General features: G+C 47.2%; 3 protein-coding genes across 4 annotated transcripts; 2 read left to right on the forward strand and 1 right to left on the reverse strand.

The window, feature by feature from the left end:
• Positions 1-1406: 1406 nt before the first annotated feature.
• On the forward strand, positions 1407-16104 carry LOC131272227 (organic cation transporter protein). 2 transcript variants are annotated; one of them, XM_058273890.1, is made up of 7 exons: positions 1407-2139; positions 10971-11379; positions 13308-13888; positions 14018-14192; positions 14709-14854; positions 15004-15191; positions 15260-16104. In XM_058273890.1, the coding sequence occupies exons 1-7, from the start codon at positions 1660-1662 to the stop codon at positions 15345-15347; spliced, it is 2067 nt and encodes a 688-aa protein (XP_058129873.1). In that variant the 5' UTR covers positions 1407-1659; the 3' UTR covers positions 15348-16104. The 2 variants fall into 2 exon arrangements, with proteins under 2 accessions (XP_058129873.1, XP_058129874.1); XM_058273891.1 differs by having other exon boundaries at positions 15004-15125; positions 15197-16104.
• A 1743-nt stretch (positions 16105-17847) lies between these two features.
• Positions 17848-26711, forward strand: LOC131259150 (probable serine/threonine-protein kinase samkC). The gene is made up of 3 exons (XM_058260578.1): positions 17848-17868; positions 25541-26358; positions 26468-26711. Exons 1-3 carry the CDS (start codon positions 17848-17850, stop codon positions 26709-26711), a joined length of 1083 nt encoding a protein of 360 aa, XP_058116561.1.
• A 62-nt stretch (positions 26712-26773) lies between these two features.
• On the reverse strand, positions 26774-27857 carry LOC131272455 (histone deacetylase complex subunit SAP18). Its single transcript, XM_058274185.1, has 2 exons — positions 27698-27857; positions 26774-27614 (listed from the first exon to the last, which is right to left on the reverse strand). Exons 1-2 carry the CDS (start codon positions 27764-27766, stop codon positions 27234-27236), a joined length of 450 nt encoding a protein of 149 aa, XP_058130168.1. The 5' UTR covers positions 27767-27857; the 3' UTR covers positions 26774-27233.
• Between the last annotated feature and the right edge of the window lie 12 nt (positions 27858-27869).

Below are 27869 nucleotides of genomic sequence, written 5' to 3' on the forward strand. Positions count from 1 at the left end.
GTATTACCTATAACCATAAGTGACTGTCGGTGTTTGCGAGATTCTAAATCAGTGGACATCGAAAAATTATGTTTGACCAACTGTTAGCAAACCCTTCTAATGGGTTGAGTAGATTTTGAGAAAAAGAAGTTTCTACACTGTATTTTACCTTTTAGGGAAACATGTGTCACATTTTTTTCAAATAAATGTAGCAAATTTTGTCGCACAAAATTTTAGCACAATCACATCTGCACTTTTCACCGTTAGTCGCTCAACAACTAATAAGATGCCCCATTTGATACGTCATCGAAATACACTACGGGCTCTAGCGAGCTCAAGCGTTATCTTTTTAATTGTCCCACTTCCTTTGCGTCTCGCTTCAGCGTCGGCAATTAGCATGTGGGGCTCCACGTTGTAACAGCTTCCTTCCACGCCAGTCTGTCGCATTTATCGTCCCCTACGTTAGTGTACATGATCCATATTCTCGATCACGATCGGTGCAGCCAGGCTGAGATGTTGTGGTGTTTCAGGTGTCCATAGTACACACAGCCATCGCTAAAAAAAATGAAGAAAACAGTTACGCCCGGAGGAGGTTGTAACAAGTGGTATTGTTTTTCCTCTTCATTGTTCAACATTCTAACGCCTCGGGAAAGACGTGCACATCGCGTAACCGTTCTTAAGGGTGCGCGCGGGCGCGAGAACACTCATGGCAGACATTGAAGACTTTGACTGACACATTCAATTCGAGTTGGTTCGTTTTCAAAGGCTTTCAAATAGAAACCGACCACCATCGGCAAGAAATTGAGTCGCACAGCTGATGTTTCCAAGCCAACTTGATCGCTTTCTACGGGAGGTAAGTCTCTCTTAGTAGGCTTTGGCGCTACTAATCGCCCCGCACGCTTCGATCGGCCGTTCTAAACAACCGGCGACTTCGAGCGGCTTCCAGAGTTCGCCGAAAGCGAGAGCATTTATGTTCGCACCACCATAGTAGACGCGCTTTTTTGGCACATGATCGAGCCGTACAGAGAACAACGTCCCTGCCGTGGTGGTAGTGGTGGAGCTTAGTGTACGCTAGAGTGTCAACGATCGACGGCATATAGCGTATGGTGTCGCGCGGTAGAGGGCAGGCAGGTTCGCGCACACGAGAGGCTGTTTCCTTTGTACGTGCGCTCGATCGACACACGGCACGTCCCCGGTTGCGGTTTGCCTGTGTGTGGTGCCGTACACAGTGCGCGAGTCTATTTAACTTGGCGTTCGCGCGAACCCACCGCTCAGTCAGTGTTTAGTAACGCTTCCTTCCAGTCGAAGTTCTTGGTGCCGATCGAGCAGAGCTCGGCCTATCGATATCGCGATAATCTCGTGCAGAAAGCTCGAAGCGAACGGTGCAGATACGCGGCGGGGCTCTTTTGAGAATGAGGTGCATGTAGAACCTGCCAGTGCAAACAGTGGACAATTGTCGGTCGTTGGTGTCGGATTGATTGGTGCTTGAAGACAGTTATCGGAACCTCCGTGCGCGTATCCTTGGGGCTTGCGTTACCGTTGTTCGTGATCTCGTTTGAGAGAAGCATTGCGCAGACGTTTTTGGCTTCTGATTTCGCTTGTGTCAATGTTACTTCCTACCGGGCTCGTGGGCTAGGCGTGCGGCAAACCATTCCCATTCGATCGCTGGTGCAACAAAGGATGAAACGGCACTACTACGTGCACAAAATGAACAGTCAGGAAAAATTGGGTGCCCCCACCGGCGATGGTGCGGACACGGCAGGAATCTACACCATCACCGTGCCACGGGTGGAGGTGACTTTTCCGACCGGCCCACCGGAGCGTACCGGTAAAGGCCCGGGGCATGCGTTCACCAGCCTTCTCCAGCGTCCACCGGGAGGCGGGATCGACTTTGGTACGGTCAACATTTACCAGACGGGCCGCGATGGTCCGCTCTCGAACGCGGCGGCAAAGGGAGGCCAACCGACCGGTGCCGTTCCGGCCTTCGATGATAAGAGTGATAACAGCAGCAATCTCGGGCTGGGGAATGCCAGCGACGAGGACAGTGATATCATTTCCGAGTACATCGGCCACTACGGCCGGTGGCAGTTTGGGTGGACGTTCGTGCTGTGTCTGTTCCAGATTCCGACCACGTTCCACATTTTCTGTCTAGTGTTTCAGGTGAGTGGCTCCCGTTTTTTGAAAGAAGGATTACACACACAAAATCTATGAGTGAAACTTCTCAAATTAACAAGTGAAAAGAAATATACCAACGTGATGGGAATAACGAGCAGTATTACGTTATTTTTGTTTTAGTAAAATGCTCTTTAAATTACCGAAAGTACTGGATGCTCCTAAAACATAGCTTTCTTAAACTATTTGAAATTCTTCACTTGAGGACTGTTTAATACAGTAGTAGTTTAAAGCAAACCCTTCTTTAGTACTTCTTAATTCGAAAATTGCTTTAGTAAACTGAATTCTTCTTGCTGAAGTTTAAAATCGTTCCGCCTCATAACAAAAACAACAAAATGCTACGACTTTGGACCAAATGGAACATTGTATTTTTAGATTTTCGTTTTACATTTGCAACTTGTAACTCTCATGTTGATGTTGATGATTAATGGTTTGGTTTAACTTTTTACTCGCCCTAAACTGTCTTCAGTACGAAAGGGGCTCTAACAAAATCAATCATTGGATATCCTAGGACAACTGTTTATTCGAAAACAACGTAGACACATTCCTAACGTGTCCTTGCAAGATGCAGCTGAAGGCTTTCTTTTCCTTCGCCATCAGGTTTCCTAACGCAACCGAACTTGTACCCTTTCGGGCGCAGGCGATTAAAGCCCTCCGGTCCTTAAGGCCCACTCCGGTTTTTTCCTTCGAATTCGACAAACGACAACAATTTTATGGTTCTCTTGGTTTACGAGTTTGTTCGGGCATTTTGTTGCCACTCAGTTCGGATACGAAAACGAGAGCAATAAAACGGGTGTCCCACACAGGCTGGTCGTATGATGATTGGACTATCCATGTTTAATCGCTTTAGATGATGCTCTTAAAATTCATAATCTTGTTTGTAGTTTCATCATTCGAATGAATTTCAAATAAGACGTATTTTGCATTTGCTTGTTCGGAGTTTAGATGGTACTCAATCAAAGATATAGATATTTATAGAGAAAGGTATAAGCCAATTTACCACTAGACAAGTGTTATTACGTAGTTTTTCTCTTGCGAATGATTCACAATCAGGATATGATGAACCACTTCGAAGGCTCTCGTGAAGAACTCCGAACCCTGAATGGGTTCGCATTAGAAACTCCATCTAAACGTCAAGTGCGAAGCAGGAGCTGGCGTCAAGTTCAGCGTGCAGGCGGCATAAAGAATGGCTTGATTGAATTCCAGAGGTCGCAATGCGCGATTCATTTCCGACCAAACACAACAAATTCCACCCCATCTCAATGCTGCTCGGTTTTCCGCACGGGTGCACTCCTTCGCGTGCCGACGCTCCGACGAGCGCCTAGGTTCGTCTCGGCGTCCGGTTGCATGCAAATTGCCAATCGACGGTGCAATTTTGCCATCCGTAATGCGATAAGTCCCGCCCCCCTCTTCCGCCCCACTCCTTCATACTTCACGCGCGCGCGAGGCTTCCGATGTTCGTTCTTGTTCGTCAGCGATGAAGAAGTTCCTTCCTTCCGGTGAAGCTTATAAATTTGTGGGCGTCTCATGCGAATCCGAGTACGAGCGAGATTTTTTTTATATATCTACAAGCACCCCTGAACCTGAGCGAATCGGATCCGAAACCCTGTCCGTCCTCAGCATCAAACATTGGCATTGACCCGGCATCCCCTGCTCGGTAGGTTGAACCAACCCGACCTGTTTAGTCCAGTTTCGGGTGTTTTGGAGAATGTAAATCTGCGTACCTACCTTCCAGCGACACCTTTCACTTTCGTTTTCCGTCCGTCTGCTCGGTTCCTAAACGGTTGCCCCCTGAGGCGTGAGTTCGTCGCAATCTCATGGTCTGACCCTCGCACTCCACGAGTGAAGAGGAGGCGGACGGGAACGCGTGGAACGCTTGTAAACAAACCTCGGAACCTGTTTGACGGTTTTGGCACGTTTCGGGCCACAAACTACCTTCCGGGGAGGCACAGGGGGGTTCCCGCACTGTGGGTCAATGTCGTTCAGTCCCCCTCCTTCCCTTCTCGGGGATGGAAGTTCGTCCGCTGGTCTTTTGGAAGACTCATCCACAGGTGAGCAAGTGTTGGAGACAATTGGGAGAAATGGGGAGGAAGGTCAAAATGTTCCTTCTCTATGATCCTCATGCTCATTTGTCGTTGATTTCTATGAAATATTTTTAAAACGCCTTCATCCATATCCATTAAAGTGCCACTAATGCACACACATGCTCTGTCTTGTAGCAACTCATATGGATGTGAATGTCTTCATTAGACTGTAGTGCTGCCGGGTATTTCGGCTTTGATCAATGGAATGTTTCGTATTCATGCATTTTGGGCACTTCGTAACGATGTCAAGGGTAAGGGAGACCGAAAGGATCACAAATGACATTTGATCGATAGACGCATAATTTATCATTTGTCATTAACCGAGAAGTTCGTTTTGTATTTTAATCCATCACCTTTTGTGGTTGATATCTATTGGTTCAATGCATAGGTTTTTTCTTCCTATAATTGTTATTCATCAAATAAATTCAACCACAAACATATTTGTTGACAATAATTCGTTCGACCTTGCCTTCAATTGTACGAAAGGAAGAAAAATTATATGTTTGGTACTTGCCTTCTGAATAACCCGCCCAAAATGAAGAAAAAACACACACGTCCCACTACTAGAATAAATTAAAGGTTCGTTGGCAATATGCACCAGAGTGTTATGTTTCTCCACCGTATGCCCAACCTTGGACCGAGCGAGTCACGAAAGCGAGAAACCAAACGGTTCCGATCAAGCATAAAACGATCGACCGATCCGCATCTCGATCGTCCACAGAATGAACCGAAACCTCTTGCTGAGGCCATTGACTTCGTAACATAATTCCCCGCGCCAGAACCGCGTCATCCAAATCGGACGGACTGGAGGACGGAGGACTGCTTTCGATTATCCTCGGTGTATTTTATGTGCACCCAGCGAGCATTGTGCACTTGTCGTGCATTTTTTTCCCTCCCTAGGTCACTCGCTTTGGTGCCGGTGAACAACATGGTCGATCAATTTTCGCCACCGAGTGATCATTTTTCGCGAAAGCGTAACGCCATTACTCGTTGTTTGCAATTGATTGACAAAATGTGTGGCTGGTTATTTGTCTGCCTGTTTGACCGTGAGAGTGGTAATACAATGATCAAATATTTGCTTACATTTGTATCTTCATTCCATTCCTTGTTCACTTGATCTTGTTGCAAGTCCATCTCTTCCTTTTAATGATACTCAAACAAATCAGATAAACGATGATTAATTATCATTTTATACGAGTATTTATCAGCCAATCAAACCCTTTCAATTCCTTTGCAGACTGATTGATTGTGTCAGCACTTCGAGAATCCACGTCGTAGTGAATAAATGAACAAGAAAGGTATATTTTCAAATGGCAAATTAATGCGACTCACTAGATCACTTTCGATTTCGATGACATCCAAGCCCGGAGCGAGGAAAGATAAAGCGTAACAAATGTTTCTTAAAATATTCACATATCCAGTTCATTGCGAGATATACTTCGTTAGCGTAAGCGGTTCGAGGTGACGCAAGATTTCCGGTTCATTTCACGCCGCACATTGCGAATGCAGCGCAATTTGAATTCTATTTTGTAACGGGCGCCACATGTCATGTTGTTTTATATTTAGAAAAAAGGGGGCCACAGGCTCGTGGCAAACCTATGCACTACAGTGTATAAAAATGTATTCGTTTTGACCCACGGTGGATGCATTCGTTATAAATTTGTACCACTTTAATTTCGTGTCCGTTCGACTTCCGGAAAACGGAACCGAATGAGCTGCGCGTGCCCCGAAGCGTTACTCCGTGTTGTCTGGGACGTGTTGTAAACGGAAAGAAAACAAAAATATAGCGATTACTTCAATTCGTCATCCATTTTGTGACCTAACCTTTTGGCGCGTGCCGTCCAAAATTTATAACCAGTGACCCGGCGGAGAGTGACAAAACATGTCAACTCGCATTTGACTAAGTGAACGAAGGTTTCACTAAAAACCCCCATGTTCAACGATCGCTCAACCTGAAGAAAACAGTGATTCGATGCGGCCTTTCGGTGATTGCTTGTTTTTCTCCTCCATCACCGACATCGTTTTTATGATCGGAATATAACTCTTTCCTTTGCCGGAAAGAGGAAGTGAAACAAATCTCACTCGATCGGTACAAAACAGCAGGAAAAACCACCGAAACAGCCGGCAATGGCCGAGACCTTGACACTTCGTGTGCCGCAGGTGATCGAACTCTTTGGTTGCGGCGTTGGAGCGTTACACGTTCGTAAATTTCATTGGCAAAGCACAAGCAGAGAGTGAGTAATATTTATCACTTTCAGAATGATCACTTTCTTGAATGATCGTCAACGAGTCAAAACAAACCTATCGTCGCTTCCATTGAGTCATTTAGTACGTAAATAGATGTGAACCATAAAAATAAAGCTCCTGCAAGTTTGTTTCGGATCAACTTTCCTTTCCGATGCTGTTTTACTCAACAACAAATGCGACAAAAAAAATGAAGTCAGTCGAACAGTCCGACTGTCCGAGTGATCTTCCGCTTCCAGCGCCTTCCCGCGCGCAAACCGGTTGACCTCCACGTGCGTACGCTCACGCGACAACTTCGGTTCTTTGCACGCGTGCCGCACATGAGTCAAAGACCGCTGCTCCGGCGAGACGCAACTGCTGCAGTCTGTCTCGAGCGGCAGGGTACACCGGGTAAACCCCCATTTCGGTACCGGCAACGGGATCCGACGGCGTCGACCCTGGCCCAGGGTGCCGGCTACGCCGGTAGCATTGAAAGGTTCAGTCCCATCGCTGCCCGTTTCCCACGGCCCGAGTACCCGGGAAACCGGAATCGGAAGCCCGAAGGTTTGAAGCCCTCGGACACCTGCAACAAAAGGACCGGATTCTTTGGCCCCTCTTTGGGATTATTATTTTTTGGCGGATTAAAAGCGTTAGGAGAACATGCAAAAGCACTCCACAGCCACGAGTGGTAACGCTTCAAAGGACCGCATTTAGATCCTCGCGCGGGATGACACACGTAACCCGCTGACCCGACGCTAACGATAAACCACCAGACCACCGACCGGGGTTTAGGAAAAACCGGACTAATGTACCATTAGTCGCTCGACTGGATTTTTCCGCCAACTGATGCAACTTCCTGGCAGAATTTCAAACGCATCAACGCCAGGTACTGCGCGTAACTCGCGAGCGATCGCGTTTTTAATCCTTCCGGAACGATCCAACGAAACCTACCCCTATGTAGGTGCTGGCTGCCTGGGTTGGTGGTTAGGTTGGGTGGCTTCTGAGTTAGAAAATATAAATATTCATTTGACCTGGCGGACGTTCATTACGCCATTTATCAGGAGACACCGTCTACGCAGCGTGGCGTAGAAGAGAAGTAAGTGAACAGCGCATTGATCTATTTCATTAGCTGCTTGTGAACGCAATAAAATTCGTTCGCCTTGGAATTTTAACGCCATTTTATTGGGTTCTACTTCGGAGCCCGACGAGGTGCAGCTTCATTGGGGAAGGTTCTAATTTTTACGATTCATAAGCAGCTGTGCGATCTACAGTTTGATGATTTCTTACATTCTTCCTTCAATTATATCGATTGCATCGGAAAAACAATGAATTGCACTTCTGGTAAGTGGGAAAAAGGAGACTACAAAACAAGAAGTATTACCTTCTCGGGCAGCAAACCACGTCGGAGAATGTTCTCATACGCACCAAGCAGGATCAACTTCTGACCTTGCAATTATTATCGCTCCTTAACGCTTGACACTCCTGTCTGGGCGCTCCTCGACCACCGATGTCTGCCGTCTGGAAGTCGGTAATAGCGTCGGGAGAGAAATCACTGTCGTATGCCCGAGTCGTGCACCCTAAGCGCCTAACCCGAACTCCTTCCGCAAAATGTCCTCAATCAATCAGAGCCTACCGCTTGACGAATGTATCTTTTAATCATTACCCACGCGACCCGGTATGTTGCTACTAATTGCCGGCATATCGATATGGTACCGCATTTTCTAGAACCAGGAAATCGAACCAGATCTTGGGAAGCGTCGCGTCACTTCCATTTCTTTCCGTGCCCGACCTCCCCGAAGGACACGCGCGTTGTAATGTTGTTGGTTGGTGGCACGGAGAGGGTGTATATTTTTAAATTTATTTGTAAACTCGTCAAGCACCAAGTGGGGTCACCTGCAGGCTGGTTGAGAATGGTTGCCGTACGGAAGATATGAAGTGGCCCTTCGTAGGTGAACTTCCTCAAACAAAACAATAAGAACTGGTTCACGGTTTTCTTTGGCGCAAACATAATGACAACTAAACGACTATCCAATTTATCGTTTATGGTAAGACGTGCGGAAAGGTTCTGGTTTTAGATCATCATTAAATCGATATCCTTCTTGAACGCACGTCGCAAGGAAAATCCACAAAGAATAGAACCGATCCGCAAACGTCGGCCCGCAGGCCTTCCCAAACGATCGGTGCGTCATTTAATCGCACCTTGCTGCTAAGCTCCTCAAGACCATAACAACGCGATGAACGATCGCAATTTATCCGGGGCACGTCTAGGCTGGGCGTTAGATAATAACACGGTGGCGCTATTTGGCCGTGGCATTGCGACATTGTGGTAGTAGTATTTTTTATTTTTCTTTCTTTCGTACACCATGGTCATGGTTCGGTTCGATTAAACCATCACCCCCATCCCCCGGTCCCGGCACTATCGTGATTGTGATCTCCTATGACTGTTGATGTTGGTGGCCTGGTGGTATCCCTTCCCTTGCAAATTCCGGGACGGTCAGCAGGAAGTGCGGCTGGTCAACCGTGACCTTGCGCGAAATCCAACCTACGCAGCCACATGCACCATATCTGGTGGTTAAAAACCAATAAAGATCGTTTATCTTGGAGTGTGACTTTGCGCCTTGTTCAAGCTAGAGTTTAGAGGCACTTCGATCGACTGGTAAATAACGCTTCATTGGCAAATTACACTCATTACGATGCGCTTCTTACCGAGGCCAGTTGTTTGATGTGGTATTGTGATAAAATTAAACAACCTTTTTAATCGGTTTTGGACACAAAGAAACATTTAGAGCAACGGCTCTCCGGTGTTCCATTTGTCGGTACAAAGGGCATGCACATAACGTCGCGCCATTGAAGGGAAGAAAAACACCTTGGATTGAAAATACCGCACATACGGAATCGCACATTGCATCCATGCATTAATGAAAACGGTACAAACCGCATTCGTGACCCCTAGCGAACTGCGACCTCGCCGGGAGTGAAGGAAAAAGGACACAGTGCACCGTCACACGCCACTTGTGTCACGTACGTTACAGTGCGTTACGCAGCAATCCCCAGAGAACCAGTTTCTCCATCTCCGGTGCTAATATGGGGCGCCTCCATCATTATAGGGCGCGATGTTTTCTTTCCTTCTTCATACATCGTTTACCGTCGACAGCTAATTAAACCGCATGTAAACAGTGTGCGTGCTTGTGTGTTTGTGTACCGGTGCATTATCGGTTGATTGATCAAAACGACACCGAAACCGCGTGGCGGAATGCTCGAGTCGATCGTGCGTCTTCGAGCGGCGAGGGAGAGAAATGGGCCCAAAATGAAGGGACGCGAGGTGGAATGAGTGGAAAATTAGCATAATTTGTAGCCATCCATCCGCCCCCACGCACGCACACATACACACGCAGGCACCGATTGCCGCGTCGCGGTTAGCGAACCTGCCGATGGCGCCGTCGATGTCGTATAAAAGTAGCTTACAACGGAAAGATGATGAATGTTCGTGCTCGTTTAACCCTAGAAGGTTTTATGTTGCTTCCAGCATACGCACCGTTATATTATTTCAAGTCATCCAAGTTTTGTCTCGGTAAAAAAATTCAAACAATTCAAATATATAACAGTTGTTACTTCCTTAATTTGTTTGAATTGTTACAAAAGAAACCTAAAAAAGGTAAATAGTTCATAGTTTCATCATAGTTTTTAAAAACTAAAGTTAACTAAATTTAAATTGATCTTACTTTTTAACAATAGTTACAACTGTTGAAATTGCAATGCTGTGTTTGTAAAAGAAACGAAAAATTTTGAAATTATTTGAACATATCAACACTAAAAGATGTTAAAATGCAGAATTTTGTTTTTGTTAGTTTTGATCGCAGACTTTATGGAAAGCTCTGTAATATATCTGGTATTTTGTATTGTACTACGGAGTTCACACCAATTACTTAATCGGACTTCACAAAACATAATAAAAGCAGTAATGAGGAATTATTTTAAACGTAGGTCAACATTGCGAGGTCTTTCTTGGAATAATTTAGAAGTATAAATTTGCGTTATCTGTTACGTTACTTCCCTTCAAGGGTTAATTGCAGCAATGTGACGAATGTAAATATGCTTTTCGTTGTGGTTGTGTACGACGATAAATGGTATGCCATTAAATTTCAATTATTGTGATAAGTTGAATCAACGGGGTTTCCATTTTCATGCTTGCAATCGGTGATGCTAGTTTTTGTGCTTTTATGAAACTAAAGGAATAGAAAAAACTGAAAATGAATAAAATACTTACATTAATTGATATTTTAGTACCACCCTCATCGAATACTGTTTTTTTCATCTTTATGTAGTTTTCATTTGTTGCTTTTTGCTCGTACAGACTGAAAGCAAATAAATCAAACTCATCGCTTACGCAGCATGTAATGAGGATCATTTCGAAACTCTGCGATTTGACAGCGTGACCTTCGTGCTCGAAAACCCCTCCGGCTCTCATCGTCAGTGTTTCAAACCCTTTTCCTTCCTCCATCTCTCCCGCAGGCCGCCACCCGCGACTTCTGGTGCGCCAGACCGGAACATCTGGCTGCCGTGCCGGTGGACGTCTGGCGGAACCTCACGCAACCCACCGGCCAGCAGTGCCGGGTCCACGCCGCCCCGTACGAGCACCTGACGCTGGACGGTTTCTTCGAGTACTTCCGGAACGTGGCACCGAACGCGACCAGCGACGGGCAGCTCGGTTGCGAGGCGTACGAGTACGACGATACCGTCTTTGGCCACACGCTCGTGGCCGAGTTCGGGCTGGTGTGCGACCGGGGCCACCTGATGAGCATCGTGGAGATGTGCTTCCTGGCCGGGGCCGCCCTCGGTAGCGTCGGCAGTGGTTGGATTTCGGACCAGTTCGGTCGCCGCCACACGCTGATGGGATTCGCCCTAATCCAGGGTCTGACCGGTAAGCGGGGAAACACCTTCACGTAAATCGGAAAAGACGGTCCTGCCGACGGTTGTACGTGTCTTTTTTCCAGGCGGGGAATCAAACGCAATTACACGCTCAATCTTCTCCACTAATTGTTGTGGTTCATAAATAGCAACCAACGCAGGAGGCGTTGCCGTGCCGAAAGCAATGTCACCCTTGTTAGCTACGGGATATGGTTTTACGATAATGAATAGGCAAATTTTGCATATGGCAATTCGTGGCTTGAGTAGAATAATTTTAGTCCCCGACGCGTACTGCGTGTCCAACCATTATCATAATCATCAAATTTCCTACCTCCACTTGTTTACCTTACGGAGATTGCCGACCGAAGATTATTTTGGTAAATTAAATTATGCACGTGTTTTGAATAACTTATGACGTAAATCGGCATAACGTTTCATACCAATCACGCAACTCAACGACAAGATCGCTTTCCGTGTCATAACCATGCGGTTTTCGATAGCCATCGAGAGCGACATATTTTGTCGTCTTTTTATTCTGTTCTCTATCAATTCATTTTTCGTCCGACTACATAAGGTATCCCACCACGTCGACCCACCATTTAATGAGCCGACTGTTATCGAGAAAACCATTTCCACCGTGAGCGCACGATTTGGCGACGCGTCGACCGCGGTTTCATCACGATGTCGTGGCAGAATGGAGCCATCTACATGGTCCAGGGTGTTGGTTGTTTGCTTTAAAAATTATTGTCTTTATAGCCGATTACACCTGCATTACACAGCTGCAGCTGGATGGCTTTATTCTCGGAAAACCGACCATTATAATCGATTTAACAACACGATTGTGGCATTGAGGTGCATCTTTAGAATGACACTGTTGGGCTATTAAAAGTCGCTTCATTTTATAGGCAATCTGTCAAACAGATATGTCGTTATTACCTGCGGTTTTAACCGATCGGTATGGTAATCAAATGCTTTGACACATTTGCCACCTCACATCTCAGACGATAAGCTAATGATTTGCAATTGATCTATGCGCCTTGCCCAAAGGGCATCGATAAGCCATATGAGAAAACTCCATTAATCTTACATTGATTTGAAAACGATAAAAGTACAATGTTGAGGTTAAGCCTTCAATTAAAAACCAGTCGGTGGGTAGAACCTTTTGAGTCGAGAGATAATCCCTTTCGGAGGGCAACCCAAAAAAACCTACTCACCCCGCGTGCGGAATTACTAACGAGAACTCACTCTGCAAGTCGCCAGTCGGCTGTCATTCACGTGCGCAAACAAACCTCATCAGTCATTCGCAGCCCGTACGTGCAGTTATGTCTTTACGAGCAATCGCCGTCGGAAAGCTGCCGTCATTAGCCACACGAACGGACGAGATGGTCAATACCTATCGGTCATCGGAGACCGGGACGGAATGGCACGTTCTTTCGTGTGGGCATTCTTGTGTGCACTGGTTTGAAAATCTCACCAAACTGACAAGGGGGCCATTTGCGAGGGGGGTGAGAATGTAGCTGTAGCCGTGAATATATGTAGATTAGCGAAAGCGAGCGTCATCTAGCAGCTAGGCGAAATTTTTAAGTAGAACCCATGAGTCATCTGAAAATGGTGACAGCATTTCGGTTTTGCCATCCACTCAAGGATGAAATGGAGCGCTTAGGAACCCATGGGGTCCCCGTGAGGAATAAAAACGTCGACCGGAAGTCCGGACTGACGTGAGTGGAACTTCGTTCAATCAATAATTCCTATCCGCCAGCCGCGCTTCCGGGAACGTCCGGCAGAAACGCAACCTCCAAATGGTTCCGCAGGCTCATTAAGTGCCATTAGTATCCGGAGAGGCAAAAAAATCCCCCTGATACGCGAGCAGCAACTGTGTGACAGAAGCAATTAACAAAAAGTAATATCCATAATCGTGTCTCCTTTTCTGCCTTCACCCAGGGATTGCGCTCGGATTCGTGACTTCGCTCGAGCTGTACATGGGACTGCGGGTGGTGATTGGGTTCGCGTCGATGTCGGTCGCCGTGGTCAGCTTCGTGCTGGTGGTGGAGCTGGTCAGCGGCCGGTACCGCACGATCATCGGCATCCTCAACATACTTCCGGTGGCCTTGGCCTACATCCTAGCCGCAGGGATCGCCTACGTCACCCGCGACTGGCGCACGATGCAGTTCGCCATCACGCTGCCCGGGTTGGCGCTCGTCACCGTGTGGTGCCGGTGCCCGGAATCACCGCGCTGGCTGCTGGCCAAGGGTCGCATCGACGAGCTGTGCCGGCTGCTGGAGCGGGCTGCGTCCACCAACGACCTGCAGCTGCCGGAGAACTACCGCAAGGCGCTGCTAGTGGAGGCCAACGGGGACGGGAGTTCCGAGCCGGAGGCGGCCGTTTCCGTCGGGGACGTGTTCCGGCGAAAGTTCATCCGCACCACGCTCGTCATGATCGTCGTGTGGTTCGGTATCATCCTGATCTATTTCGGCATCACGCTGCATCTCAGCAACCTCGGCGGTGACATCTATCTCAACACGGTAGGTGTCGTGCGTGTTGCATACCTTCCCGGCGCGTACGTGGAAAAACGTTCCACATAAAGAGCATCCCTTTTTCATGTTTTTCCACCTTTCCTTCTTCTTTGTACTCTCTCCCTTCTATCGCAACAGGTCATTGCCGGTTCGGTCGAATCGATTGCCATCTGTCTTAGCATCGTGGTCGTGCTGAAGCTGGGATTGCGCATTAATTTATTCCTCTACATGGTCGTGGCCGGGCTGTCCTGCATCGTGATGAACTTCGTGCCGGATGGCAACCTCTGGCTGATAATTACGCTGGCGATGATCGGTAAGCGGCACCACATCCTCGTCCCGGGTCACCCTGTTCCGTACCTCAAGAGTGGAAAGAGCAATTTTCCCCAGAACGACGTGGCTCTACGCTACCGTCCGATGAGTTGATTAATTAAAAACATGTGTTCCCGCACGTTGCACGCTGGCTGGACTTTCCCCCAGCTCCAGGAACGTGCCACAGTGTGTCCTTACTGAGCTCGTGCTTTAGTTTTAGCCTTGAAGCCAAATTTTCCAACTTTAGAAAATGTCGCCTACCGTGGGTAGCATGTTTTTGGCAAGTGTCTACCATCCTTGCTACCTTGAAGGATGATTATTCAATTAGTGTGGCGTACGCCGGCCACATCCGACGGGCACTGTTGAGCACGGTTGCATGGAAACAAGGCGCTGATTTATTCAAGTGTTATCAATTTCACCACTCGGTCCTCCGTCCGTCACGATTCGTAGCTGTACTCACTGCCTTCTTCTCTCTCCCTTTTTCCGTGCCTCATCTCGACTGGTTCCCATCGGTATCCAGTCAAGTGCTGTGTTGGAGCGTGTAATGCCATCATCCCGACGTTTACCGCCTACCAGTACCCGACCACGATGCGCAACCTTGGCGTCGGTGTGGGCAACTTTGCTGCCGGCGTGGCGCTCATCATCGTACCGTACCTTTGGCTGTTGGTGAGTAATTTTCTCCAACCCTGCGCGAAAGCGGAGAGCTGCTCGTAATTCAATTCGGGCCTGATTGTGCCCCGAGGAGCAGCACCGACTGACCAATGATTGACATGCAACAGTTGCCCAATTGTAACGCGGTCCGTTCTCGCACGCAGGAACACTACGATCAGTACCTACCGATGACGATCATGGGTGTGTTCAGCATCATCGGGGCCCTCTCGTTGGCCGTCCTGAAGGACAAACTCAGCCCGAAGTACCGTCAACGGAAGCAGGAAAAGTTGGCGTACAAAAATGCGGCCGCCAACGATGGCAATCCACACGCCGACGGTGACGGTTCGCGGAGGTAAGTGTTGGGCGCGTCACGCACGTAACGCCGTTAGCTGATGCATGCACGTGTTGTCTACATTTCAGGCGCATGGAACAGCACTTTGCACGCGAAACCGACGACGGAGGCTTCAGCAACATTGGCTTTGCCCAGAATGAAAGCATTTTTCTCTAAGAGGCTCCGGAGGAGGACAATTCCCCGCACATCCACACTCGGTGCTGGGTAGAATGGAGTAAAACAACGAAAAGTATATACAAAGACGAGTCTTCTAACCCTTGGCAAGAGGAACGGTAGTGTGGTAGGAAGAAACGGAATGGGAACAACTTCATCGAAAGAATTTAAAGCTAGCATTTAGCAATAGCACTATGATATTAGACACACTAATGTCGAACGTAGGATCTTAAGCTCCTCTGCAGCAAACAATGACAGTATTTCGAATGGGTCGGGATGCAATAACTAAAAAGGAAAATGTACGAACGAACAACACAGTATTGATGTGACCGTATTGTTTCGTAGTTTATAGTCGCGAAAACAAAGAAACATCGAAATCAAAATACGGCCACACGTAGACGAAAGTACACAACATGTGATAAAATAGTACTACTTATTGAATCGTGTTAACATTCCTACGGAGTTAAAAACCCATATGAGGATGAAACCAGATTTCATGGAGACGTATTTATTGCCAGCCAAGCAATACCGCAAACATAGCATATAGGATCGGGTCAGCAGGAAATGTATGGTAGTGTAAATTTTAAAAAATGTCAGTTTATGTTAACGTGCTTTAAGTGCTTTTGTTGTAGATGGTAAGAAAACTGATACATGTCACAAAGCCCTGATCTTCGGCATGAAGTGAGGAATGATTCAAGGACTGTATGTGAAAAGAAATTGGTTGAGTAAATAGATTTATGATTTATAACGTCCGATTAAAAAACCGCAAAGGTCGCGTACTTGATTCTCTAACCGATAACAAAACGTCATTGTTATGTCCCACAATGACGTGAAGAGGAGTGTCACGTGGAACAATCCATTTCTCACCATCTGTTTCAGTGAAGAAAAAACAATTTTTACTACAACTTTTTAAATTGAAGGATACTACGAGTGCATGAACTCACCATTCGAAGAAACCGAACGGGCGCTTATGGTGGTGCTTGATTGATTGATTGAATAAACCAACACAGACGGGAACCCACTCGTACCTTGCTCCAGAATCCGGTACGGCCTCCAATCTATTGCCCCCCATCTGGCATGTGTTGATGCCGCCACCCTCCCCCACCCGATGCTCGTCGCTGTTTCCCGAAGCCCTTCGGTAGACCTATGCAACGCACTCTGGTAATCCCGGGGCGTACACCATGTTTATATACGTGGTCTCGCTGTCTGGGTCCGGATCGGGGCGAACGAAAACGCGCGTTTACAAGAACCGACGCAATGTGCTAGCAACGGGCGCCCCGCATGCAAGTGCTTCTGCCAGCCAACGCCGTGCCTTAAGATCGGGTGCGGCTTTGCCCACTTTGCAGTGCGCCGTTTGCGCAATGCAACGATCTCGGGTTTAGTGCTCCGCGTGCGGAGAAATGGGTGCACGAGAGAGGTGAACCGTAGTGACCCTTGAAGGTGGGAAATGTTTTTACTTTCTTTCGATAGCTTTGCTCCAATGGATGGAACGTAAACAAATTCTCCATGAATATTTTATTTCTTAAATACGTATTCCTATGAATTTTTCATACTTTTTTCGAATTTCGTAGCCCTATAATTCTTCAAAGATGATAAATTGAAAATAAATTGTAATAAATTGAGAATATCCTTTGAGGAATAAAAGTAAGTAAACCGTAAATTACAACTCAGTTCAGCGTACCATTACAAAAGAGAAAATCTTGTAAGTAACTGCACTCGTTTGAGTTTCCTTAAGAATGCATCCCGTTCAACCCCAAAAACCACCCTGTGCATTGTAAGGTTAACCCACGGATCCGATTAAACGCCGACTTTACCGCGATCGAAACCGCATGCTCGGCACGCAGAAAGTGAGAGTGAGAACTTGCGTTTCATAGTGCCCACGCCCACCCCTCCCTCTCCATACCTTCCGACCAGCCGGCGGGTTAGTGGTGTGCGTGCCAGGAGATGAAGCCGCGCGGTGGCTTAAACCGTAGTGCAGCGGTAATCGGTAGCAGCAGCCACAACAACATTACATTGGGCTCCATTGGACGCCTCCCTCTTCTAGCCACCCTTTCAGCGATCGCGACAACTTGTTTTCTTTTCTCTCCTGCCGTTCAAACACAAACCCGATAGGCTCGGTGAGGGAGCGGGGAGGTACGGGAGAGGGCTCGACGCGATCGGTTAAGCCTGCAGCCTTTCGGTATAAGATACAGGCACGGTGCGCCATAAACGGTTATTTGCTAGCGGTTCGTCGCCTGCATCGGTTGGAAGTCACTCGGGAAAAAAAGGCGAGTGCGCGTGGAAAAGAGAAAACCAAGCAAGAGGCCCCAAGAAACACTGAACAAGAAGTGGTGAAGAAAGTGATCGTCAACTTGTGTTTGTGGTGTAAGGATACAAGAGACGTTTGGAAAACATTCATCCAGTGCGATCGTGAAGCAAGGATCGTTGTGTTTTGTGGAGTGAATTACCGTTTCTCAAGTATCTTTGCTATTCCCGATCAGTGCTAGTCAACGTCTGTAACAGAATGAAACATTCGCTACTGTTGGTAGGTTTTACTAAAGGAAAATAATCTTACTATCTGTGTGCAAACCAGTAGAAGTCTAATTAATTCGTAGTTTCCCTGAAAGTTGATTGACGAGTATCAATCCTTCGATACAGAAGTAGTCGTAGTTTATATCCTATCTTTTTTCGTTAAATATCGCTTTATTATTTGTTTAAATTTTAATTTCAAATATTAAACCTCCCAACAATCTTATGAAGATTGAACGACAATAATTTGGAAGCCTTTTTAAACAGCTCTAGGTCGCAACGAAACGAAATAATCAGAGATCCATGGGAGCAGTTTGCCTTCGGTTCAAAAGGTTAACCGTCAAAATTACCACCGTCAACATGGAAGGGCACACGCGCACCCTTTCTGAAACCTGAAGCATTAAAATTTACATCGTAAGCAGTTGTGCGTTGAGCCAAAAAAAAATACCATAAAATTTGTACAACCACGCACCAAGCCTCTGGCGTCCCATCCTTGAACTTCTTTTGCTACAGTAGACATTTTAAGAGGAACAAAAAACAACAATCACAAGCTCACACGCATACCCGCACCCCTTGGGCATGATCGACTTTCTTGCTGCTCCAATTCCACTTCAATGACATCACACGGCTGGTTCGGTTGCGCATACTTACCGGTCTCAATCTTGCCAGTTCTGTTTTTTTTAAACTTCGAATTGCGCGAGGAGTTGTACTTGCTCTCCTTCCTTGGTGGTGGAGTTCTTTTTCTATCCTTCCATCTCTTTTCGTCCTTTTTTAAACGGCGGTGCAGGGTGTCTGCCAGTCGGTCAGTCAGGTCACTTAAAGAACGTTGTCAGCCCCACAACTGCGGGCATTTTCAAGTCATATGACTAACGACAGTGCCATTTGACTATAGCCCACCCCATACACCCCAATCCTTACCCAGCAGCCTTATTATGGCAGCCCCTTGCCGGGGCCTTGACTGGAGCGGTAGGATGGAGAATGTTGCTCCACCCGAGGTGCTCTCGATTGGAGGAAAGTTGTTTTCGAGATAAAAGCATAAAACCGGCGCCTTACCGACCGTCGACATAACACTTCCTCATTCTTGTTGCTACACAAACAACTGCTTTAGAGCTGGCGTAAAGTTTAACCATTGCCAATGGAACCTCCATTCAAGCAGCGTCTTGCAATTGACGAACCTTTAGGACAATGTAAAAGCTAAAGTAAAATATTCTTCTCATCTCCGTTCCTCATCTCATAAGCCGACCTTTGGGATCCATCGGTTTTTGACGCAACCAGCTAAAGGTCTTCGCTAGCTGTTGGGACTCGATCAAGCATATTTTTATCGCTTTTTTTCTATCCCACAAAAGAATACGCCAGCCAAGACTCAGGTGAAAAGGCAATGGTTTAATTCGCAGATATTTCATAAAGCAAACCGAAACCCCACCCTTACGGTTGATAACCATGTTGGGCAGCCGCAAAACACCACGGCTGCGGTGCCTTGTTCTGGTCGAAATGTGGCACCGATCATAGTCTGGCGTATGCTGGAAGCAAACCTGCTAATCGATCCGGTTCATTGCTCCTTTGTGGGTTCGGTGGCGAATGGCACTATCGCGTTATGGATGCATTTCATTTTGTTGTTTTTAACCACCATTTTGTTTCCTTTACGTAACATTCGGCTCGTAAGGAAACGAATGGTTCAGTGATTCTTTCTGGTTGGGGGCAATGTTTTTAAACGACTATGATATTGTTCAGTCGAACAGGGCATGAAACATTATCAACGACGTATTATTATGTATATTTTTAATGAACCGAAACGGTACATGAACATTATGTTGCGTCAATTTCGTTTGTTTGCCAGAGATAAGCGGTTTAATTTAATTTCCTTTTCAAACCATGTTGACTCGCGATCGGTTTCATTTCACGGAGGAAAATATAAATGTTTGGTTTTCCATTCCTGAAAATGAACGGTTGCACAAAAACATCAAACATACGCAACGAACCCAAAAGCCAAGCCGGGTGGAAAAACGGTTCAAGGGAAAGAAATTCGTAAAACATTCACGCGTCTTCAAAGTTATGCACCGCGCCTTCAGTGAGTGCCTTCACCACATTCAACGGAGAATGTGTAGAATTTCCACGGAATTCCAATCCAATCATCGACCATCGATACCGCACACCCTCCCGCGATCGTACCCATACCGCTCCGAACTACAATTAAGTGTAGTCTCGTCCGTTCGCTTCCTCGTTGCCTTTTACCGCCGCATTTTTCCCATCATTAATCATCCAAAGCCTCGAGGGCTGGGGTTGGAAAAACAATTTAAAACAACACATCTAATCATTTTATTTTTAATTCGATCCGTCCCACCTCGCGTCCCTCCCTAGCGCGCCTGAATGACGGCAACGGCGCCAAACCAATAATTCGATCTCGCAAAACAGTAGACTTCAATGCCGCACCGAAATGGCAAGCAACAAACCCTCAAGCAGAGGAAGGTTTGGTAATTAAAAAAAAAACAAACCGAAAAAAAACCTACGGCAGCGCGGAAAACTAGGGGTGTTTAGTTACGCTGGCCATTATGCCAAACGATCCGTTTCACACGTTCACCATAGCTGGTCGCGGAGGGATAGGTGACCGAGGAGCTGATCGATCTCCGAGCCTATTGCGCAATCCTTTCTCCTGGCGGAGGCTTCCGTACCATTTTTCGGAAGGAAGGAAGGAAGGAAAACGGGGATCGCTTTTTCGCGTGTATCCTAGGTCGGGGTGAAATGTTTTTTTTTCTTTTTGACGACAGAAAGAGAAACTTAATTGTACGCGCAGCGTCGCATAACGTCGCGCTCCACTCGGTTCTTGGGAACGGGTTTTTTTTCTCCATGCCGTGGCCATTACCCGATTTGCTTTCTTCTTTCCCCGGTCGAGAGCAAGATGGGAGCTCCAGATAAATCAACTGGAAAGTCGAAAGAAGCCAGCGGGGTAATGTGTGTGTCCCTTTGGTAGCATAGTGGGGCGTCGGGCGGTTTGTTGTGTGAAAGGAAACCCAATTTCGGCAATACCACTCCTGGGCTTCCATCCGAACATTGGATGACATAAAGCGGACCCAAGAAGAAGAAGAAGTTCTTCTCGTCGGAGGGATAGAAAAGCGCTCGTAATGGATATCGCCGTGCAGTGTAGGGGTTGGTAATGTAATATTCTTCGTGCTCCCAGATGAGACCCGCTTCATGCGAGAGTTCGTTTTATGCAACGCGTGCAGATATTACGGACCGTGACCGGTTGAGTGCGACAAGTGAAAGGCAATTTCTTTCTAGAGAAATTCTTTTTCTTTCTCTTGTCGCCAAAGGTGTTCCTGTAAAACGCTTGAGACAGTACCCTACACGAGTTCCGCCACGAGCTATGTGATCGTTGTTTTTTGTGGATCGCAACTTAATTTCTACTTGAATAGCAATGTTTCAATCACTTTGTCAACACATATGGTAATTTAACACATGTTTCATTCGTAACGTACTGTTAAACCCTGAAAAAAATATTTGTGCATTGGCATGCATTAAGGCTGCAGTTAGTTTCTCAATCTCTCGACACACACCTAAAAACACAATTGTAGCATCCTGCATAATGCGGTGCGATCTGTAGAAAGAGAAATTTTCCGCACAGCGAGGGAATTTAAATCACCTCTTGCGAAACCCAACAATCGAAAGTAATATATTCCATTCGCTACGGTACAATTATGTAAATACGACTCCTTCGGTTACTTACTTTTTTGCGAGATATCCTTTGAGGTCAATTACCTGTGGGTAAAGAAAAAAGAATAATGGTGCTATTACATCATATGTAGGTGCGCGCAATACAAACCGCAGTTTCAGTAGTCCACCAATTGAACAGGAACAATCGATAAATGTTGTGTTGTACCTTATTTTGGAGGAGGCAAACCAAGTGAGAGTATCATCACCATGCGCGGTTTAAACTTGAACGAACGATTTATTTGAGAGACCAAATGAAAAACATGTTTTCCATCAACGCGTCTCAATAAACCCATCGTCCATCGAAAGGATGAAAGGCAACAGGAAAGAAGCTCATAAATTCATCAAATGCACACCAGTTTGTGCTGGTGGTAAAAAAATACAACCGATTTCGCACTTTCCATTTCTTGCCATGCGTCGCGCTCGTGCTCGAATGCATGTGCAAACAATAAGTAACAATTTGAATAACAATAAAACAGCGTCGCGGGGATTTAAGTAAAAGCCGGTTCGGGTTTACATCTTTGCGCCCCGGGAAAGTGCCATTCCCGTTCGTAGCCCTCGCACACAGCGCCGAGCTACGGGCTCGAGCCAGCGACCGCGACCAGAAATGAGATGCAAATTGTATCAAATCGGTGCTGCGAGGAGGCCCGAGATGGAAGAAACGCTGGGTGCAGGGACGACGAGTCTTGGCCGACGCGGTGCATACCAAAACCGATTCGTTGCAAATGAACCTTATTACCGTGACCGGAATGCAAATAGTTGCCCCCACCGGTGAACGCGGCGGTGGCGGTGGTGGCCGGGAGATGTGGACGGATTTTGTTGGCTCGGTGCAGCAACCCCGAGCCCCAAAAGCAGCCCCGAAACAGTTTCGTTCGAAGGCGCCCCCGATCGTGCATGCATTTGATTAATGAACTTTCCAATCGGCACTAAAACAACGGCTTTTCTTCGACGGTCTTCCCAGGGTTGCGGGGACAGAAAAACATGGATCCGACGGCGAGGGGAAAGGGAGCCCATTTTTAAAGTCTTGGATCCGACGGCGAGGGGAAAGGGAGCCCATTTTTAAAGTCTTCAACGACCTGACAGATTGACACCGCGTCCATTGCGGCCATTGTGTCGATCGGCGTGTTCAGAATTGAGTTTATTAGCATACTGAGGTGCCCGAGGTTTACCGGTATAGGTTGGTTTGTCTGGCGCAAGTAGGGGAATAGAAATTTATTTACATTTCATGAACCATTTTTCCCACAGGGAGGTGGTCACAATTGCGTACCCAATGCCGTCTGGTAGGGGCCAAATTTGAAGAAACCGTTAGCAATGCAAACGGTACTTCGATAGACCTGCTTCCTATTTTTCAATAGGACTGTAAAATGATAAATGTTTATGATACGAACAGAACACAACATTAAATATCCTTTCATCCAGAATGGAGGACGTTAATGTTGGTTCACTCTCACCCTTATCCGGCAGGTGGGCTTACCAATCAAAATGCCAATTCTCAGACAAAATGCCTGGCCAGGCAAGAAAGATTCACAAAAAAGATTAAGTTTAAAGGTGACACAAGAACGCGGTTAAACAAAAAAACAAATCTGGACGGAAATGTTCTTTTTCGGATTAATGACATCGAGAGTGAAGCTCTTTCGTAGACCGTATACCCAACTTCAACTTTCAACTTAAGCTGTGGTGAACAGGAGTAAGAATAAGTATCAAAGAACGTTGAAATCTCTGAGATAAAATGAAAAAGAAAATCCATAAGCTGTGTTTATACACTCAACCACTCGGCCGTAGGTTTCTACATTCTACCATCGTTTTCGTCATTCAAATTCGGCAAAAAGTTATGTTTGGCAACGTGGGGATTGGGTGTAATATAAATCCATTCGGATAGCATTCCTTCAGGTGGGTGTGCTAACTGAACCCACCCGAAAGACTGGCAAAAGGTGGCCAGTCGCGAATGTTGCCGCGTGTGTCATTGCTCCAGTTATCGATTTTCATCACATTTAATTGACTCGCTCCGTCGGTGGATTGGTGGAGCGGAGGAAAAGGTGTAACCGGGTGCCATTAGCAAAGTGAAGTGTGTGGAAAATTGAACCGTCAAACGGCTGACCAACTGACCCGCTTGCTCCGTGTTGGTCTAGCCAACACCAGGTCGAAATCATGCGGATGCGGAAATGTTAACGCAACATTCGCCTGTCTTGCGTGTGTGTGTCGATCGATGGAGATTTATTTTTTTATGATAGATCACTTGCAGTACACAACAACATGTTGTCTTCTTATGTTGTTGGTTGGGCTTTGAGCTAGTGAGCTATAATAATAATAAAAAAACGGATTATAATGTAGAGATATCGCCTTCAGGGAATTTGCAACAAACGCCTTTATATGTACCAGCTCTGACCTTGTCTGTTATAGCTGAGCACGGATTACGATTATGGCTGCCGGATGAAGGGGTTCGACGCTGATTGACCGTTCTGGTCTGACGGAGTTGATCACCCGATCGATAGCACTCGTAATACGATGTTTCCTTTCAGTCTGAGGCCACACCAGGAACTAGGCAAACGATAAATGAACCGTGCTAAATACGTAGCTTTAGTTCTTCTCTCCATCTCCCATGGGGCTTCAATCGTCATAGTATCGATCGGTTGCATCAACGACGACACGATGGTCAATCTTTTTTTTTTTTTAATGTTTTAAAGCGAATGGAGTAGGCGTTGAGTTTAAGATCCGGGTTCAAAAGAATACAAGAATGCTGTTTAAGTTTCCATTCTCTTGAGCGCTTTCGCGAAGAACTGATTATGTATTTTGACATCAATTTCCATCACGGAATTTCCTGCTACTTCAAAAATAATCAATCATCCGAGCAGTTGGAGAGAATGTCTGTGACAGTATCCCAAGCTTCAGAGGATCGTACTTTAAAGTTCAAACCACTCGGGATGGAATCAATAAAGAAAACACCTTGGACATCCAAAACAAACCACCCAGAAACCGTGCACGGGCCACTCTTTCTTCCGAAGGGCATAATCTGCACCTCGATCAGTCCAAGGTCCGCCTTGGTGACTCTGGGTGATCCGGCTTGCAAAGGCGAAGGGCAATTTTACCCTGAAGTGCGTCTCAAGTGTTCACCATGACCTCCGAGGGAGGAAGCTGTTGTGGTGGCCACTTGGAGTCCGGTTCAAGTGAAATCCCCTTCCCCATCGAATTGACCACGCGAGATGCGGATCAACGAACCGAACAAGAGACCGGCTCGTTGGGCGCATCGGGTCATCGATACCGGACCATCGGTTTAATTGCCATCGGATTGCTATTATTACCTACCCCAAACCCACCGCCCCCTGGAGCACGATTGTGACATCGGTGCGCTAGCAACGAGTTTACAACGACCGGTCGATGTGGACACTTTGGACCTGGTCGTTCCGTGAGGCTGATAGATGGCATAGTTTCACTTTCACCCGGGTCGTTAGATGTTCGAACACGCGCTGGTGCAACCACCGTTAATGTTTTTCGCGTGAAACGATAGGAAATTACCGTTGGTCGCAAGATTACAAATGGTTTCAAAACCATGAACACATATAATACTCACAAAACATTAAAAGATTGCTAAACAATCAGTAAGAAATGTAAGAAAAAGTAAGTAGCGAAGTAAATATTTAACACCCGAACTAAAAGCGCCCTGCTATCCATAATTTGAAGGTTTCAAAGTGGTTCTTAGATATTCTCTAGGAACTGGGAGCAATGCTTTGCTTTATAACATTAAAGAATATGCTAACATCATCGATTTGTACTCAGAAATAACAATAGAGTTCAACATGGTTGGCTTTAAGCAAGGTAGAAATCTTTAAATTCTAAAATAGTTCAATTTAAATGCTAAGGGTTTCATGTGCCTGGATTTTAGGTGGACCAGAGTTCAGCTTTGTTAGATGTGTAATTTAGCATTCATTTCAGGACTCTTGGCCAACCACTAAATAACGAATGGTTTTCTCTGTTTACCCACCCAGCTCCCCCTGGCGGGACTCATCACCCTAGCGACAGCCCAGTACGGTCCGGCCCCGCCGAGGCTGAACATTCCGGGCGCCATCGCGCTGCCACCGATCCGCGAGGAGCGCCTACTGCCGCAGCAGCCACCGCAAGTAATTCGCGTCCGGCGTCCGGGCGCGGTGCGTCTCGCCGCCCCGAACGCCATCCATCACCAACAGCCTTCCGCTCTTCCTAAATTCCACGACCCAAGCACGGCGGAGCACAAGCCGGTCACCGAGGAGCCGGAGGACGACTTCCGGCCCGCCTTCATCCCGCAGCTCCAACAACCCCACGCCCATCCCTCTCCGGCACCGCCGTCCCCGGCCGCCACCCCCGCCCTGCAGTATCCGATTCCCGCGGACGAGCAGGCGAACGAGCGCGAACTACAGCAAAATGTTCTCTCTCGCTTCAATGCACAGGAAAACCGACCGGCGCCGCTACAGCGCGCCCAGATCCCGGAGCGCTTCTTTGCGACCGACAAGGAACCACAGCGGTTCGCCGCCAACGAGCGGCCGCAGCCTCAGCCGCAGCCCACCCCGAAGCAGTACCGGCCCGCACCGCAGCAAACGTTCCGTCAGCCCCAGCAGCAGCAGCAGCATTTCCAGGACGAGGACCGCCGGCCAGCACCGCAGGCACCGCGCGTACATTCCCAGCAGGAGCAGGACCGCAAGCGCAAACCGGTAGCGCAGATCCTGCGCAAATGGCGCGATGAGCACGAGGACGGCTCGATCACGTGGGGCTTCGAGAATGACGATGGATCGTTCAAGGAGGAAACGATCGGCATTGACTGTGTCACCCGGTAAATTAGACATTAAGCACTAACGATTGTTCCTTGTTAAATGCATGCCATTGAGCGCCCATGCCTTTAGAAGAAAGCTAATTGTGGCTTTGGTTTGAATTGTTTACAGTGGACGCTACGGATACGTCGATCCGGATGGTGAGAAGCGCGAGTACACCTACGAAACCGGCATCCAGTGCGACCCGAACCAGCGCGACGAGGACGACGAGGACAACCTAGAGGTGGACTATCAGGAGAACAAGGCCGTCCTACCGAACGGTGTCCGGCTCGATCTGAACAACATGGGCAAGAAGCAATCGAAGCGACCCGGCGGCAACCAGCAGTCTCAGCCACCGCAGTACTACCGTAACTAAGCAACGCCCGTCTTCCGAGCTCACCTCCCATTCCCGAAAGTCGGCAAGCGACACCAGCGTCGATAGTTGATGTAGCAGAAAGGTTGTATTTATTACACACATGCGCTTATCGTACCGAGGGATCTACACTTTAGTTCGTACTTTTCTAAGACTTAATTAATGATGCGATAAATTACATCAAACGCCTGCTGGGGAGTGAGACGCGAAATAAAGGTTTTACGATACAATATGACTGTTGTGTGGTTGGTTAGTTGTTAAAGTCGCTTGGAAAATCATTCCAAGGCTACCAAGTTTGTCTTCTGTTTGCCTTACCGAAAAATGCTTCCAAATAACGATTGGTTCGATTTAATAAAAATCTACATGGTCTTTCTCGTCGGTTGTTCGCACGATGCCACTACGTCTTTCATCGGTGCCACATGATTTACGAGACTTTCTCCTTAAATCCGTATTTGTCCACTTTCTTTCCTGAACTATTACACACAAACACACATATTGTCTCCGGTCAGAAACTTCCGAAAGATCCTAGAATGGTCGCTGTCTACGGGGTGGCGGGATGCGGTTCGGTGGAGTTATGTTGATGTCCATAAAATCGCCTATGGTGAACTTGGCCTGCGCCAACGTTTTCGAGTCGTCTGCACCCTTCTGGCCAGAGCAGGTAACGCCGATCTCGCGCATCCGATAGTTCGACGTGCGATCCGGGGACACGATGGCAAAGTCGAAGTACGTGCCTTTCCGGCGCGTCTCTGGATTCACGTCTCGTACGAGTGTCGTCAGCTCGCGCAGCGTCGCGTCCATCCAGGTGTAGATTTGCAACTCGTTCGACGGCACATTTCCGTAGGCGTACTCGTTCGCCGAGTGATGCCGGCCGGTTGAGCAGAAAACTCGCAGCAAAAGTGGGCACGTCTGAAATTGGAAACGAAATGATTGGATGCACTTTACGCATGTTGAGGCACGCCTCGGCTGTGCCGGTCTCGCGAAGCCCATACCTTCTCCCGATCGACCGCTTTTGGCGGTAATTGCTTTTCTTCGACGATCATTGACTCTAAACCTGCCATGCTTGTTCAAATATGAGTAAAAAACACTTTTACTTGCTTAAAAATCGGTGTAGTTTAAAACACTACCCGCAAACTTTGTGTGTTTTCACGAGTTTTGTTTGAC

This window comes from Anopheles coustani, chromosome 3 (genome assembly GCF_943734705.1).
Source record: "Anopheles coustani chromosome 3, idAnoCousDA_361_x.2, whole genome shotgun sequence".
In the NCBI taxonomy this organism is placed as follows: domain Eukaryota; kingdom Metazoa; phylum Arthropoda; class Insecta; order Diptera; family Culicidae; genus Anopheles; species Anopheles coustani.